The sequence below is a fragment of the Lissotriton helveticus genome, chromosome 5_1, assembly GCF_964261635.1.
Source record: "Lissotriton helveticus chromosome 5_1, aLisHel1.1, whole genome shotgun sequence".
Classification (NCBI taxonomy): domain Eukaryota; kingdom Metazoa; phylum Chordata; class Amphibia; order Caudata; family Salamandridae; genus Lissotriton; species Lissotriton helveticus.
The window spans coordinates 1,106,145,279-1,106,161,645 of NC_136065.1; the positions used below are offsets into that span (position 1 = coordinate 1,106,145,279).

At 44.6% G+C, this 16,367-nt stretch overlaps 1 protein-coding gene across 1 annotated transcript in view; it reads left to right on the forward strand.

Annotated features, from left to right (window-relative positions):
* LOC144753513 (VPS10 domain-containing receptor SorCS3-like) overlaps positions 1 to 16,367 on the forward strand; it is a 2,605,581-nt gene that overhangs the window by 1,216,897 nt on the left and 1,372,317 nt on the right. The window contains exon 4 of the mRNA XM_078641177.1: positions 2,679 to 2,837. Within this exon, the coding sequence (XP_078497303.1) occupies positions 2,679 to 2,837 (159 nt within the window). The remainder of the gene's footprint in view (positions 1 to 2,678; positions 2,838 to 16,367) is intronic.

Here is a 16,367-nt window from a genome sequence, read left to right on the forward strand (position 1 = left end):
TCATGTCAAAATTGATTCTTATAAAGATGTTCCATTCATTAAATATGTGTAGACCTGACGACCTTAGGGTGGTGTTTCCCAAACCTTTTTGCCAGCTTTCCTCCACTTCTTGCTGTATTATTTCTGTAGGACTTAGGACTTAGAGTCCTTTACTACTGCCAACCAGTGCCAACGTGCAAGTGCTTCTCACCTAACCATGATTTGTTGACTTAACTTCAATTGGAATATGTGATTTATCTGTAAGTCCCCAGTAGAGGGTACTACATGTGCCCATGGCCTGTTAACTGAATGCAGCTTGCGGGGGCCTGCAGCACTGGCTGTACCACTCATACAAGAAGCTCTCACACATTTCTCAGGCCTGTCACTGCAGAGTTTGTGTACGCTGTTTACACTGCCATGTTGACTTGCCATTTGAAACCCCTTGCCAAGCCTTAAACTCCCCTTATTTTACATATAATTCACCCATAAACTAGGCCCTAGGAAGCCCATAGGGCAGGGTTCTGTGTGAGTAAAAGATAAGCTGTGTATCTTTACATTTTACATGTCCTGGTAGTAAAAAACACCAAAATTATTTTTTCAGTACTGTGAGGCCTACCAATCTTAGAGGTAAACATTGGGACTTCCTTATAAACGTATACACTGTAATTCCTGATTAAGAAGGAGTAACTCTGCATTGTTTAATAGCATTGGAATGATAATGATAAATCCTATTTTCTCGCAAAGCTGGATTTAACATTACTATTTTAGAAATGTCACTTTTAGAAAGATGTGACAGGTAGTTGGACAACCCAATCGACCCTTGTGGGCTTGGGTAGTGAAATTAGAAAGGTAAAGCTGCATACAAGGGATTTATTGAAAACTAAAAATTATTATAAAGATTCTGAATATATCTTTATGAAGTTTTATCTAATAACACTCAAAAGAGCAATTCAAAGTTATATCAAACCAATTAGTGAATTAATTACAATGATCAGGTGATGAATTGTAGAAAAATATATTTTAAATATTGTTACATTTACAAAACAATGACATTGACTAAAGAAACCAAACGAATAGGGGTACATAAAGTGCAATAACAAAGTTTAACTAACAATGACAACAGATAGCATATAGATTAAATGCAGAAAGGTATCTTGATCGTCAATTTGTATATTACCAGAACTTCTAATGCAACTGTGAGACAAATGCTGTGGGTGCATTAATAAGAATTCATTTTCTTTATGGAAAGCAAGAGGTTAAGCAAGCTAATTCATTTGTTCTCTCCTGATACTGGAGATACCTCTTATGTGAATACCAGTTAGCTTTCAACTTACACTCTGTTGATCAAGGGGTCAAGATTCTATATAAGAATTAAATTTGTCCTGAAGATGGTTTCAATGATTTGTTACAAAGAAGACCGAAACGTCGATGACTAATCCATTCTTCTCCTTAGCGACTGTTAAAATGTATTTATCTCTGAGTTTTGGGTCCTATGTATAGGTCATACTAAAAGTTTCACTATTTGGAGATGGATATACACATTGACAATTAAGATACTTTTCTGCATTTCATCTATATGCTCTCTGTTGTCAATGTTTCTTTGTCTTTGTATCCTGCTCAAAAGGGCCTTATCAAGCACTCCCTCTCTCCACAACAGCCCCAAAAGGCAACTATCTACCTTTAAAAAAAATGCAATGCCCTCATCACCCATCCTGACACACCCCATGCTTCTATCCCTTGGAAGACTTTATACACACAAACCAACAAATAGAGCAGGTCTGCTGCTCCATGGTGCGTGTGAAGCACCTCACAGTGCAATCAGCCAGTGCGTGGTAACCACTGGGGTGTGACTTCCTCCACAACACAAATGCCCCCGCTTGCAGGGGTAGCAGAGTACCCTCCTCCCAGGCCTGATGGAAAGCTCAACCTTACTCCATCAGGGCAGTGCACCCATCACATGAAGCAACATCTCTGACTGTACACTGCTCAAACACCGCACAACCATGTATAACATGCTAGGAAATGCCCAGAGGTGGAACCTGCCACTAACTACAACACCCCACAACTGATGATGCAAACCGTGAAGCTGCATCAGAGGCTCTGCCTCTTTCCATTGGCCCACCACAGTCCCAGCTTGTGGCTGGTCACCTTCGCCTTGATTACATCATTTTTATTTTATTTTTTATTTAGGAAGTTTTATATGGCGCTAGCCTGACCGGAAGGTATCGGAGCGCTTCAAATAATTAGAGAGCAGTGCAAAAGAAAGCAGCAACTTATCCACTAGATATTCATGTCGCATTACTTTATTTTCATTAAGAATTGTCAACTATTTGTGAATATATGTGCTTGATTGAGTACCCTTATAGCATCGAGCATTCTGCTACAGTTAATTAAGCTGAAGGACATAAGTGATTTCTCCTTGCTGGTTTGTACTAATTTTGGGCTCATCACTTTCTTATGTATCTTTCTCTTTTTTAATTTTCTAGTGATATTTTCATGTTGCCTAGTTATGCATATAGACCCAGCCAAGTATGCTGTTTAATTGTATGCATTTATACACACAGAAACCTTGCTGAAAGTAACATGAGATCCCTGGTGATGTGTTGGTTGGAAGTGATGGCTGCATGCCAGGGATGGCATATTTATATTCCAGTGGCACATTTGTAATTGTCTTTTTTGTTCCCATGTACCCTTTTTAGATAATGCTCCTCAGTGACCCAGAGATTGAGAGCAGCATCTTGATCAGCTCAGACGAGGGGGCCACCTATCAAAAGTACCGGCTGAATTTCTACATCCAGAGCCTGCTCTTCCACCCCAAGCAGGAGGACTGGATTCTAGCCTACAGCCTTGATCAAAAGGTGAGCAATTCGCTTCACGTTTTATTGGTGTCTGGGATCTAACTTGTCTTAAGCTCTGCTTCTCGCTGTTCAATATATTGCATTTATTTCATGATACTGTCAATATGTACTTCAGTGATGTCGGCCTGTGGTGTATATCTGTAGTGTGAAACAGGTGTGTTGTTTCAGCTACTGTTCCCCTGGGAAGGGCCTGAGTGACTTTCCTGGTTTTAAAAGAAATCGCTGTTGGTGTGGTTTACCAGGAAAGGAAATAAAATCAAAATGGAAATCCATCGTTTGATCGACTTAGACAACTGTCAAAGAGATGTAAAGCTTAAATCTTTGATGGAACCGTAAAACGACTGGCGAGAGGAGGACTAAAAGGCCTTTTGATCTGGGGCTGTTTCCATCTGCGGTAGCTTAAAGCTGCACGAATGGCTCCTGCATTTGCAAGCCAGGGCGGCCGACTAGTCCCCGCGCGGGCACGGCATGAAAGTTTTATGTGTTGTGTGGAACATGTTGCGCGGAGTAGGCACGGTTGCAAGAGTCGAGCAGCTGTGCTGTGGCGTGATGTATCTACTTCCATTTTGGCTTAAGGGCAAAGTTTTGCTCAACAGAAGACGTTAGAATTATGGCACCTGGGGCTGATAGATTTTCTAATCAGAAAGCAGATTTGGGAAAAGACTGCTGCACCAGGCACTCTTTCTTGTTGACAACTTTGCATAAAGCAGCCGCGTGACTGAGTGTTCTGGTCTCTCATAAAATGCATCTCTTGTAGCCCCGCCGCCACAACACAGCTCTTTTAAATCAATGACTGGGAAGCGGAGCAAAATGTTGCAGCGACATTTGCGAAGATATCATAAACATTGTTTTTTTTTATCTTTTGAGATTACGGAGGTGTTTTACATCATAGAATATTGGGAGATCTTAGGTTACATAAAAGTTTGAGATGAGAGTGGCATAGATTTTATTAGGCAGAGATGGAGGCAATCGGGGATGTGGGAAATAAAATACAGCCGAGGCAGTGATTTTCACCAACGCATATCGTTTTCTTAAAGCCCTCATAAATGTATTTTCCATCTGATCATGAGCAGATAAAATTTATATGTGGGCTGCAAAATTTAACAACTTGTTTCATTTTCTGATTTTCTTGCCAGTAGAAAATGTATGCCCTAGAATGTGTGTAAACTAAGCCACAGCCCATGTGTTATGGAAAGGTGAGAATGCTCTAATTGAAATACAAGGGTGCCAAAGTTAGGAATTTATCTGAACAGTGATATTTAAAGGAACAGTCCATTAAAATAAGGCCTCCCACCTTAGAGACAGGTGTGTTAACCCCTTCACTGCCAGGCCTTTTCCCCTCTCTTCCCACGCCTTTATTTTGGGCTATTTAGGGTAGTTCGCGCTTAGGCCCCTGTAACATTTTGTCCACATAAGGTATCCATGCCAAATTTGTGTCCGTTTTTTCAACATCCTGAGGATTGTAAAGGTACCCAGGGTTTGTGGATTCCCCTGAAGGGTACCAAGAAATTAGCCAAAATAGAGCTAAAATGGGAAAAAAGTAATGCAGAAGAAAGCATCTGTTTAACCTTCATCTTCCCAGCTTTCAGGAATAAGCAGACTTTTGTTAGAAAAACAGGATTTTCAACACAGTTTTGGCATTTTACTGGGAATTATCCTATTTTTTCTATATTTTGTGCTTTCATCCTCCTTCCAGCTAGTGGTAGAAATAGGTGTGAAACCAATAATGGATCCTGGAAAGCTATATATTTCTGAAAAGTAGACACAATACTGGATTCAGCAAGGGGCCATTTACTATAGAGAATAACAGTTGAAATTATAAAATTTTGAAATTGAGTTGAAAAATAACTGCCATTTGGGCCTACATTTTCTCCTTTAATGTATTCTGAACTATGACAGATTTTTGAAAGCGATATACTGTTATGTCCGCCGGACACTTATGGTTGCGGAAATAGATTAGGCTTCTAGATTCACCAAGAACCTGAGGTATCCAGATCCAGTAACTGAGCTGCACCTTGCAATATTATTTCATTGTATTTCGGTTATACAGCAATTGATTTGGTGAAATATAAAGAATGAAAAATAGGTATCAAGAAAAACTATTTATTTCCAACATTGTAACAAGATATGGAGGTTAAAAGCAATGGTTATTTGCGCATCTCTGAATTTTTTTGTACCCATACTTACATGTGAATTAGAGGACCTTTTTCAAAATGGCTTCTTTTTTACACATTGTCTCACATTTGCAAGGCAGAAATGCATAGAAAGACAATGGGGAATAACACTTGTTCTACTGTTCTGTGCTCTCCCATGTTTCCCAATAAAAATAGTACATCACTTGTGTGGGTAGGCCTAGTACCTGTGACAGGAAACTGCCCAAAACGCAATATGGACACATCACCTTTTTCCACAGAAAGCTGACCTTTTTTTTGCAAGCTTGCCTAGCTGTGGATTTTGTGCCCTAGCTCAGCCGGCACCCAGGTAAACCTAGCAAACCTGTATATTTTTAAAAACTAAACATCCGCCGGATTCCAGGATGAGGTGACCCGTGTGGCTCTCACCAGGTTCTGTCACCCAGAGTACCTTGCAAAACTGAAACCTTGTCAAACAAACACATTTTCCTCACATTTCTGTAATAGAAAGTCCTGGAATCAAAATTATCTATCACAAATCGACCTGGCTTTGTAAGGCGGGCACCTGCGTTTTTAGTCCTGGGCTCAGCGGCCATCTAGTGAAACCTACCAAACCCAGACATTTATGAAAATTAGACACCCATCGGAGTTCAAGGATGTGTGGCTTGCATGGATACCCTAATGTTTTCCTACCCAGAATCCCATGAAAACAAAAGAAAATTTCATACAAGGCAACACAATACACATTGTGCACAATTACAAGAACCATTTCACACATATTCAAATAGAAGCTAAATAGGCTGCTATTATTACAGGATTTTCAAAAAAACACATTCATGCAGGTCATTGATACTCATTTGGAGTAAAGAGTATGAAAAATATGTTTCCTTACCAAACACTTGGAACTACTCAACCTGCAACTCTAACAGTGCCGAAACTGCAAGCACAAGTTATACCAGAGTAAAACAAAAGGTTTGCACTAAAATAAAAAGGCGAAAAAAAACATTACGATCACAAATGATGACAAAACAAGCAGACCATTAGCTGAACTGCATTTCACATTCAACTTTTCCCTGGTGGTCTGGCGGCTTCTGCCCCCCTTGGGGCAACATAAGTCTAAAAATACAGGGCCAATTTGCCCTCAGTGGGAGCAGAAACAGCCAAAATATTCACCCCCAAAATGGGAAGAACTCTTGCCCAATTTTGCGCTATATAAAATAAAATCCCTGGTGGTCTAGTGGCTTTGGCACCCCCTTGGGGTAGATGGGCCTAAAAATATATGGCTGATCTGCCCTCAAGGGGAGCAGAAATGGCCAAAACATTCACCCCCAAAAGGGGAGCGACCCTTTCCTAAGGAGTCGCTCCCCACAATATTTTGCTCAATGTACAGTAAATCCCTGGTCGTTTAGTGACTTCTGCGCTCCTTGGAGCATATGGGCCTCAAATATATGGCTGATCTGCCTACAAGGGGGGCATAAATGGCCAAAACATTCACCCACAAATGGCGAACCACCATTGCCCAAGAGACCATTCCCCAAAACATTTTGCTGCATATACAGAAAAATCCCTGGTGGTCTAGTGGCTTCTACCCCCCTTGAGGGAAGATGGCCTAAAAATATAAGGCTGGTATGCTGCCAAGTGGGGTAGAAATGGCCAAAACGTTCACCCCCAAAAAAAGGATCTACCCTTGCACAAGGGATCACTACCCATAATTATTATACACAATAAATCCCTGAAGTCTAGTGGGTCTCGACCCCCCCGGGGCCTGATCGGCTAAATAAATGGTCAAAGGTTTTATATTGCATCCTTTACTTATGATAATGGCCTTACTCCTATGTTCCATTGCCACCAATAAACCCACCCCCTCCTAAAATAAAAGTGCCCCCTGTAGGAGATTCGGATCTGCTTACTATGGTTACCCCCACTTTTTGCTGGTGGTTCACTGGTGGTTCACTGTTTCTCGCCTTTAGTCTGGCTTGGGCCCTGCTATTCAGGACCCTAGCCTAGCTGCTTCATCTCTAAAATGATTGCATGTACTTTAGGTACACACCAGATTGGTCACTGGGTAACCTGTGTGAGTCCCTAGTATATGGTACCTTAGGTACTAAGTGCATAGGTACCCCAGAGGCCTACCAGGGGCTGAAGCATGTATTATGCCAACCCTGGGAAGCATTCCAAAATGGCACTGCAGGTCTGCTTCTTCAGCTTGGGCAAGGTGGTTCATACAACCCTTACTAAGATATAGGCTACCAATATCTACCTTTAATTACTGACACATATAAACCTATCAGTCACTCCTATGGCAGCCCTTATCAATCCTGAAGGCAGAGTGCTTGATTTTGTGTGAGAGGGTGCCCAGGCATGGGCTGGGCCCCTCTGCAGCTTTCAGAGCCTATTCTCCGAGGCTGTTCTGTGATGCAGCTAGACCATATACTCTTAAGTGCATTATACCCTCGCAGTAAAAGCTAACTTTGGAATGGTTGCATGGAAACATGTCGTGTTTGGTGTCAAATACTTTGGAATCCTACCCCCCCCACCAGTCCTGGCGGCGGGGGTAGACTTCCACCCTTCTAGAGGGAGAGACATGTACACACTGGTCTGACTGGTAATAGTTTAAAAGAGCCCTGGCATCACAAAATGGATGCCACAGATCACAGGTCTGACCTCCTGCTGCTGGACGAAACTCCGGGAGGGGAGGCCTGGACAATAGGTTTCCTCTCACAGGGAGGTGCATGGGACCCCAGTCCTTAGGACTTCAGATTACACCTGGATAAAACTCTGCAACATATATCCTGGAACTTCGACATTCTACATGACTAGAAGACAGAAGAATCTCCCTTGTGGTCAAGGAGTGACTCTCCTGTTCAAACAGGCACCAAGAAGCATCTTGCCGGTCTGCATTTCCGAAGCTTCCACCAGACCCCAAAGTATTTGTGACTCAGGACATGGACTTCCAGACTTCTCAGAGGTCGACACAATATCCCAACAAAGCTGAGATCCGCAGCCCTCACAAGTGACATGGAACCTGAACTCCTGGACACCATGCACATTTGCAAGTGCATCAACTTCCCGAGCTTTCCCAAAGTTGTGCATTAGGGTACTTGTAGTCTAAGCCCCAAGCACCATCTGTGCCAAAGATTGTGGGTGTACACTCCACAAGTGTTTTGTGAGCCCGCGTCTAGCAATTCTGCTTGAGGCCCCTTCGCGATCCCTGGTCTGTCAACTGGTGGGTCCCCACAAAGGTAACTCTTCTTTCCTTTGAATTTTCCTAGTTGCTCCAGCTGTGCCCCAAATCCCTACCAAGAGGTGAGCCCCTCAGACCTTGCTGGTCTGCACCAAAGCCAGTCTTTGCTTTCTGCATGGGTTGCTGTTGCCAAGGCTTGTTGGGTCCACTCCTGAAACCTACACAGCAGCACTCGACATCCTTTGTGGGACAGCTCGAATCCAGCTCCTATTTGTCCTCAAAACCTCCTGGTCCACGTGTCTGAAGAGTCAAGCTTCACTTTCTTCACCTGAAATCACCCGACATCGATGGGCATCTTCTCATCGCCTTCCTGGTCACTGGCAAGTGACCCAGATTCTGTCTCCTCTGCTTTCAGGTTCTTCACATCTCCGATCCACCCTTGGATCCACCCGGACACTTTCCACTTGGACGCCAGCAGCACTTTGCAGCAGCCCTCCATTGAATTTGACGACGAAACCTGACACGAAAAGACACCTATGCACGCGGCTTCCCTGGGTGAGATAACTCGAGTACTTCAGTGCTCCCATAGGTGTTGACTCCAGAACCTCCTAGTTCTAAAGGGGTTTGCTCCAAGTCCTCTTCTAAATGTCCTTAATCTTTAAAATTCCAACCGCAACTTTCCCTATGGAAGTTAATGGTGAGTCGCGGCTGTCCTCTGTGTCACTGCCTTGGGTGGTTCCTGTTGGCCTCAGCGGTGCTAAAGGCTCTAGGCCTTGTATCTATGTCAGTCATTGTTCCTATACCACTTTCTTACTATATGGTTTGGTACGCCCCTAGGACTCAACGTATATTGTGCTAATTACTGTGTGCTAAATAAGTTTACTGAATGTACTTGTGCCTCCAGCCTCACAAAGAGACTAGAGGGATGTGTTTAGAATGAATACATATATTTTATATACATACCTGGTGTAGTTCTCCCTTCATTTGGTCATTCACGAGATTATAGACTGGTAAAACAAGCTGCTTTACATTCCTTCAAGACTTAGCCTGAAGGCTGCTCTCCACAGCTACCACAAGGATAGCTTTTTATATAGGTTGTCTTTAAACCTGCCATCAATAAGGGTTGTTTGGACTGGTGCAAGGTGCACACTAGAATAGTGGACAGCATATGCCAGGCCACCTACTCACACCGCCCACCACCGCTACACCTGTATGAATTAGGTCAAACCAGACACTCAGTTGTTCCATTTTGGGAGGGCGGGAGGGACCTTGAAGGAAGGCACAGGAGTAGGACTAGCAGTAACACCATTATCGTAAGTAATTAATACATTACCTCGCCTTCTTCTTAACAAATAAGACAAAACAAGCAAATCAAAATGGACAAATGATTCGCATACACACTCAACTTTAATAAAGCTCACAGATCATATACATACACACATCTTCCCTCGTAGAGAACAAACCTCTATTGCCCAAACTTTATTGAGATGTTCCAACTCAGCAATCTTATAGTGACAAACAAAAGTAGGAGTAGCCCATGTCACAGCCCTACAACTCAGCCACTGTTGCAGTCATACTGCATGTAGAATGCCCCTGAATACCCATCGGAGTAATCATACCCTTTAGCTCATATGCCCACATAACTAGAGAAAGTATTCCTCTACTCAAAGTTTTCATAGATGTCTTCTCACCTTTCTTTGCAGGACCATAATTCACAAATAAAGCGTATCCTTTACAAAATTCCTTTATCACATCCAGGCACCATATTAAAGACCTTCTCATGTCCAAACAATGCAATTTGCACTCTTTGTCTGAGGAAGGCTCCTGACAAAAGTTGGGAAAAATTACCTTCTGGCTTATGTGAAAGGCTGAATTGAACTTCGGCACAATGAAGGCACCGGAACCCAGACAATCCTATTCTGATACACCTTACAAAAAGGATACTTACAAGATAATGCCCCCAACTCTCCTAAGTGCCTAGCCGAAGTAATGGCCGCCAGAAAACAAGTTTTAAATGTTCAAATCAACCAAATATAAGGGCTCAAATGAGGGACCGGTCAAAGCCCCTAACACTAACTGCAGATTCCAAGTAAGAAAATAATGCACAGCTCTAGGAAACAAGTTCAATAGCCCTTAGAAAAACCTAGGACTCAGCCCTTCTTCATCTTTCATATTTCGTCAGGAGCCCCAAAGTGCTTGAATAGCCACCCACTGAACCCACAGGGTAGCTACTGACATACCCATGCTAGCTCCATCCTGCAAAAATTACGCAATCAGAAAAAGACTGGCTAAAGTGGGATCATCCTGCATCCCCAAACAGCAGTTCGGAAAGGCCTTTCAATGCCTGACACAAAAAGGGAGAGTAGATGACCTCCTAGATGCCTGTAAATTCATTGCCAACTTCTCAAGTACTCCTAAACCAGTTAAACCTCTCCGTTCAAGCTCCATGCCATCAAGTGCAACTACCTTAATGATCCCAGAGTAGAGACAGAAAGAATAAAGGAGACAGGAATGCTGTAAGAGTCCTTTCCTGACCGCTCCTCCACAACTCTAGGAGAGGGTACCAATTCAACAGGGGCCACAGTGGAGCAACAAAATCACCTGACCCCTCTCTTTCCTGACCCTCATCAGAAATGGCCTGATCTACTGAAATGGTGGAAAAGCATACATCAGACAAGTCAGCCAGTCCATTGCCCAGGTCTGAGAACACCTTCGTCTTGAAGAAAACTGTTGAATCCTTGGCATTCTCTGGAGAAGCAAAAATGTCCAACTCAGGATGCCACCTCAGAACAATCATATCGATCAGACATGTATGCAGGTTGAAATTTGTGGAGGATGGAATTTCCCTGATTAATAGATTTGCCCTGACATTCTCCTTCTCACAAATGTAAAGAGCAATTCGAGACAGAACATAATCCTGCCACTAGCTGAAGATGTCTGTGGAATCAAGTTCAAGTAATAGGACCTAGTGCTGCCCAGGCTGTTGACATAAGCCTTCGCCACCAGATATTTGGTCAGAACCAGCATTGCCTTCCCTTTCAAGTCTGCCTGAAAATGAACCATATCCAACAAAACAGTAATTAATTCCTTCCAGTCCGATGACCTCAGAGAGTTGTATAGAGTCCAGAACCCCATGGGCTTGTTCTGACCACAGCCAAACCCCTCACTCTGAGAGGCTGTTATCCATGGCCACCACCACTGGTGGTGAGAGGGAGATACCTTTCTCAAGATTATTCCACTCCAGTCCCCACAACAGATCCCCTCAGACCTGTGCCAATATCTGGACATGGACCTCAAAATAAAGCTCCCTTGGAGACCAAAGAGAGAGAATCCAGCTGACCACTTTGTGCAAGTGAAACCTGGCCCAATGAACCAGAAATATAGTCTTGGTCAAATAACCCTGTAACTGCAACCAATCCTCCACCTTTGGAGCTTCTTGAGCCACCAAACACAGAATCTGAGCTTGCAAGCTCACCAACCTCCTTTCTAAAAGAGTCACTAGATCGCTGTGAGTCAGAAAGAAATGTCCCAATGAACTCCATGTCCTGGGAAGGAACCAAACAAAATTTGTAAAAAATAATCTGTGCTCCTGATGGACCTGCAAAACCCTTTCTATGTGAACCAACATTTGAGACTCTTTTGTGTACTGAACCAACACATTTCCTACATAGGGATGAATGAAAAACCGCTATGCCTGAGGAATAGACATCAGAGGAGCCTGAACCTTTGTAAATACTCTTGGTGACGACTTGAGCCCAAACGGGAAGAATGCAAAATTGGAAATGATCACCCCCTATTACAAAACGCAGAAACCTCTGAGAGGTAACTGCGATAGGGATGTGCAGATATGTTGAGGCCCAAAAGTCTCCTGGGTTTATCAGAGGAACACTTGTCTGTATTGTTGATATTAGAAAATGTATGTATCTTGTCTATGAATTGACCCATTTCAGATCCAGGAATGACCAAAATGCCCCAAACGCCTTCCAAACCAAAAACAGAATGGACTTGGCCCCTTTGCCTTGCTCTGGAAGAGGTACTCTGCAGATGGACACTTTCGATATCAGGTCCTTGATTCCACTTAGAAGATCCACCCTCTTTTACTTGGCCACAAGAGTCAAAAGGACACCAGTATCTGGGGGAGCATGCTCAATTGCATAGCCATTGATCACAACACTTAGGACCAATTGATCTGATACATCCTGTTGCCATATTGAATGAAAATGTCAGATCTTGCCCCCCAGTGGCAGAGTCCCATGAAGACCATGATAGTCAGGAGCCCTTCTATGTGGTCCCCTTCTGAGCCAGCACTTTACGCTTAAGAGAAAAGCAAGGCTGAAACCTTCTCCTTCTGACAGTGACGGGCCTCATGTTTCAGTGATGACTTAGAGGACTTATTGCACCTCTCCCCAATCAAAGAACCACACTTCAAGGGTAAAGCATGTTTCCTTGCCTTAGAGGTCAAGACAGTCAACTGTTCCCCAAAGAGTGCCTGACTCTCAAATGGAATATTCATCAAGGAGGCCTTCTCTCCTCAAACTGCCTTCCACTGTCTCATCCATAGAGGGCTTCTGGTTGCAATTAAAGCCCCCTTGGACATGGTTTACGAGTGTGTAATGTCTGAAGAAATGACTGCAAGAACCTAGCCTGCTGTTCCATCACTGCCGGGAATGAAAACAATGGCCCGTGACCAAAATTCGAAAAGTTAACAATTTAAGTTGTGTGAAAACACTACAACCTGGTTATGTAATAACCTAACAAGGATCATGTGTATGTAATTCATACCTTTTTACTCATGCACAAGAGTTAATGGACCACACAAGCAAAAAGCGCCAAATTCTGTAGTTAAATACCAAGTCTTTATTTTGCATACATCAAAAGTATTTTTTCATAAACAAAGGTTGCCCGCGAAAAAGAAGTGAAAAGGGAGGGTAGTGGTGATGGGAGGTGAAAGACTGAATCAAAGAATGAAGGTAATATGTTCGATATTTTACAAGTACTGGTAACAAACCTTCCTGAATTTCTACAGCCAGTTGATCAAATTCCTGCATCAGGGATGGTGCAGAATAAGTCGAGAAAGGACTAACTTTTAAAGCCAAATTCTCAGCTGCACACACCCTCTTAATACCAGAATCCACCTTCCTATCCGTGGCATCAGTAGGAGCACAGTCCCCAGGATCAATAGCTAAAAATCAGGGTAGCTAGAACAGAGTAATTAAACAAGTATTAGCCTCTAGTGGACCAGTTTACCACACTACCAGAAGTGTTGTTGATAGTTGTGATTTAAGAAGTGTTGCCCACCTCTGATGACCAGCTACCAATTAGCCATTACTAAAATATTTTAGAACACAATCTAGAAAACAATACAGAGTACCCATACAAACATTTGTACATAGAACACAGAACACAGAAAGAAATTGAACGAATAGATCCATTGTCTGTTTTTGAGACTCTTTAATCAATTTCTTCTTCACTAAGAGCCTACCTGTATTTAGGGAAGAAGACAGACTCTGGGAATGCACCTCAATTCTAAATATATTTCTAGCTAAATGGATCATTTAAGGGATAATGAGCCGCACTATTAAAAACAGATTTGCATGTACAATGCTAAAATATGGTGCTAACTGGGAGAAAATATCACAAGCCTCAAATGTAATCTTGTCAATGAATGGGATAAAATAGTGTTTCTTTCGCAAGTACTGACTCCACCTGTGCACATATTAAAAGGAACTACAAAACATTTGCATAATTGGTTTATTTGCCTTCAAAACAATAGGTTAGCAAAACCACACATTCAGGTCACTTCGGGAGAAGCATTGTTAAAGTTTTTAGTAATAAACTGAAATGGAACAAGTTAGTGCTTCAGGACTTGGCCAAATTGGATGTGAGGCACCAACAACACTCTCACTAGTGCCTAGTGTTGCCAGGCATGCCGGCAGAAAAGTAATTAAAACATAGGTTGGCACCCGGGCCACAATCACAAAATCAGGAGAGCATCAGGGCTCCAGGTCCTCTCTCTGTCCACGTGGGACCCAGGCCAACAGGAAGGATGTGAGGCTCCAACATAAACAAATTACAGATGGATCCATCTCATCTCCCTAAGTGTCACACAGTCAGTTGACTGGTGCGCAGACAGACAGCATTTTGCATTATCCTCAGGCTGAGATGGCACAATAATCCCACATACATAATGCATAGCCGGCAGCTGTCAGAAGAGACCCACCTGTTTAAAGTTACCACTGAGAAATAAACCAAGGAGACAGGAAAGGCAGCTGCACTCACCAAGCACATGAAATGGTGCGTCATGTAGCCACAGGATAAAGGATTTCTGACCTTAGTTGCATGAGTTCTGTAAGATGATCGAATGCAGGCAGCTGCCTGATTAGGCACTGCCTCTAAAAGGAATTTGTAAATATTAACACAATCAATCAATCAATCAATCAATCAGTAATTTGTATAGTGCGCTACTCACCTAGTAGGGTCTCAAGGCGCTAGGGGGGGTTCGATACTGCTCAAAAAGCCAGGTCTTGAGTTGCTTCCTGAAGGATAGGTGGTCCTGGGTCAGCCGTAGGTGGATGGGGAGGGAGTTTCATGTCTTGGCCGCCAGGTAGGAGAAGGATCTTCCTCCAGCGGTGGCTCTACGAATGTGTGGTATGGCGGCGAGGGCGAGGCTGGCCGATCGTAGCTGGCGGGTGGGTGTGTAGAAGGTGAGGCGGCTGTTGAGGTACTTTGGGCCCATGTCACGGAGAGCCTTGTGTGCGTGGGTGAGGAGTCTGAACGTGATCCTCTTGTTGACGGGGAGCCAGTGCAGGTCTCTCAGGTGGGTCGAGATGTGGCCGTGGCGAGGGATGTCCAGGATGAGTCGTGCGGAGGCGTTCTGTATGCACTGGAGCCTTTTCTGTAGTTTGGCAGTGGCTCCTGCATAGAGGGTGTTCCCGTAGTCCAGTCGGCTGGTGACGAGTGCCTGGGTGACCGTCTTCCTGGTTTCGGTGGGGATCCATCGGAAGATCTTACGGAGCATGCACAGGGTGTTGAAGCACGATGACGATACGGCGTTGACATGTCTGGTCATCGAGAGGGAGGAGTCCAGGATGAAGCCCAGGTTTCGTGCATGGTCCGTTGGCTTGGGGGCGGTGCCCAGGGCAGGGGGCCACCAGGAGTCATCCCAGGCGGCGGGCGATGATCCCAGGATGAGGACTTCCGTCTTGTCTGAGTTCAGTTTCAGGCGGCTGTTCTTCATCCACTTGGCGACGTCTTTCATCCCTTCGTGCAGGCTGGCTCTGGCGGTTGTGGGGTCGTTGGTGAGGGAGAGGATCAGCTGGGTGTCGTCGGCATAGGAGATGATGTTGAGGTTGTGTTGGCGTGCGATGGCTGTGAGGGGGCTCATGTAGACGTTGAAGAGGGTGGAGCTGAGTGAGGATCCTTGTGGTACGCCGCAGATGACTTCGGTGGCCTCGGATCTGAACGGGGGGAGGCAGACTCTCTGGGTTCTTCCGGCGAGGAACGAGATGATCCAATCCAGAGCCTTTCCTTGGATTCCGATGTTGCTGAGGCGCTGTACTAGGGTGCGGTGGCAGACAGTGTTGAACGCCGCAGATAGGTCCAGGAGGATGAGGGCCGTTGTTTCCCCGTTGTCGAGCAAGGATCTGATGTCATCAGTGGCTGCTATGAGGGCGGTCTCGGTGCTGTGGTTGGCTCGGAAGCCGGACTGCAAAGTGTCGAGGGATCCGTTTGTCGAGGAAGGTGGAGAGCTGTCTGTTGACGATATTCTCGATGACTTTGGCAGGAAAAGGGAGGAGCGAGATGGGGCGGAAGTTCTTGAGGTCGTTGGGGTCCGCTGTTGGTTTCTTCAGGAGGGCGCTGAGCTCGGCGTGCTTCCAGCTCTCCGGGAAGGTGGCGGTGTTGAAGGAGATGGTAATAATGTCCCGGAGTTGGGGTGCGATGATGGAGTCGGCCTTGTTGAAGACGTGGTGGGGGCAGGGGTCGGTTGGTGATCCGGAGTGGATGGTGTTCATCGTGCAGGTGGTGTCTTCGGTGCTGACCGGGGTCCAGTTGCAGAGGGTGGTGGTGGGGGGCATTGGTTCCGTGGTTGGGTGCGTGGTCTGTGCGCAGAAGCTGTTGTGTATGTCGGCGATCTTGCGGTGGAAGAAGGTGGCGAGTGAGTCGCAGAGGTCTTGCGAGGGGGTGATGTCGTTGTTTCCGGCGTTGGGGTTGGAG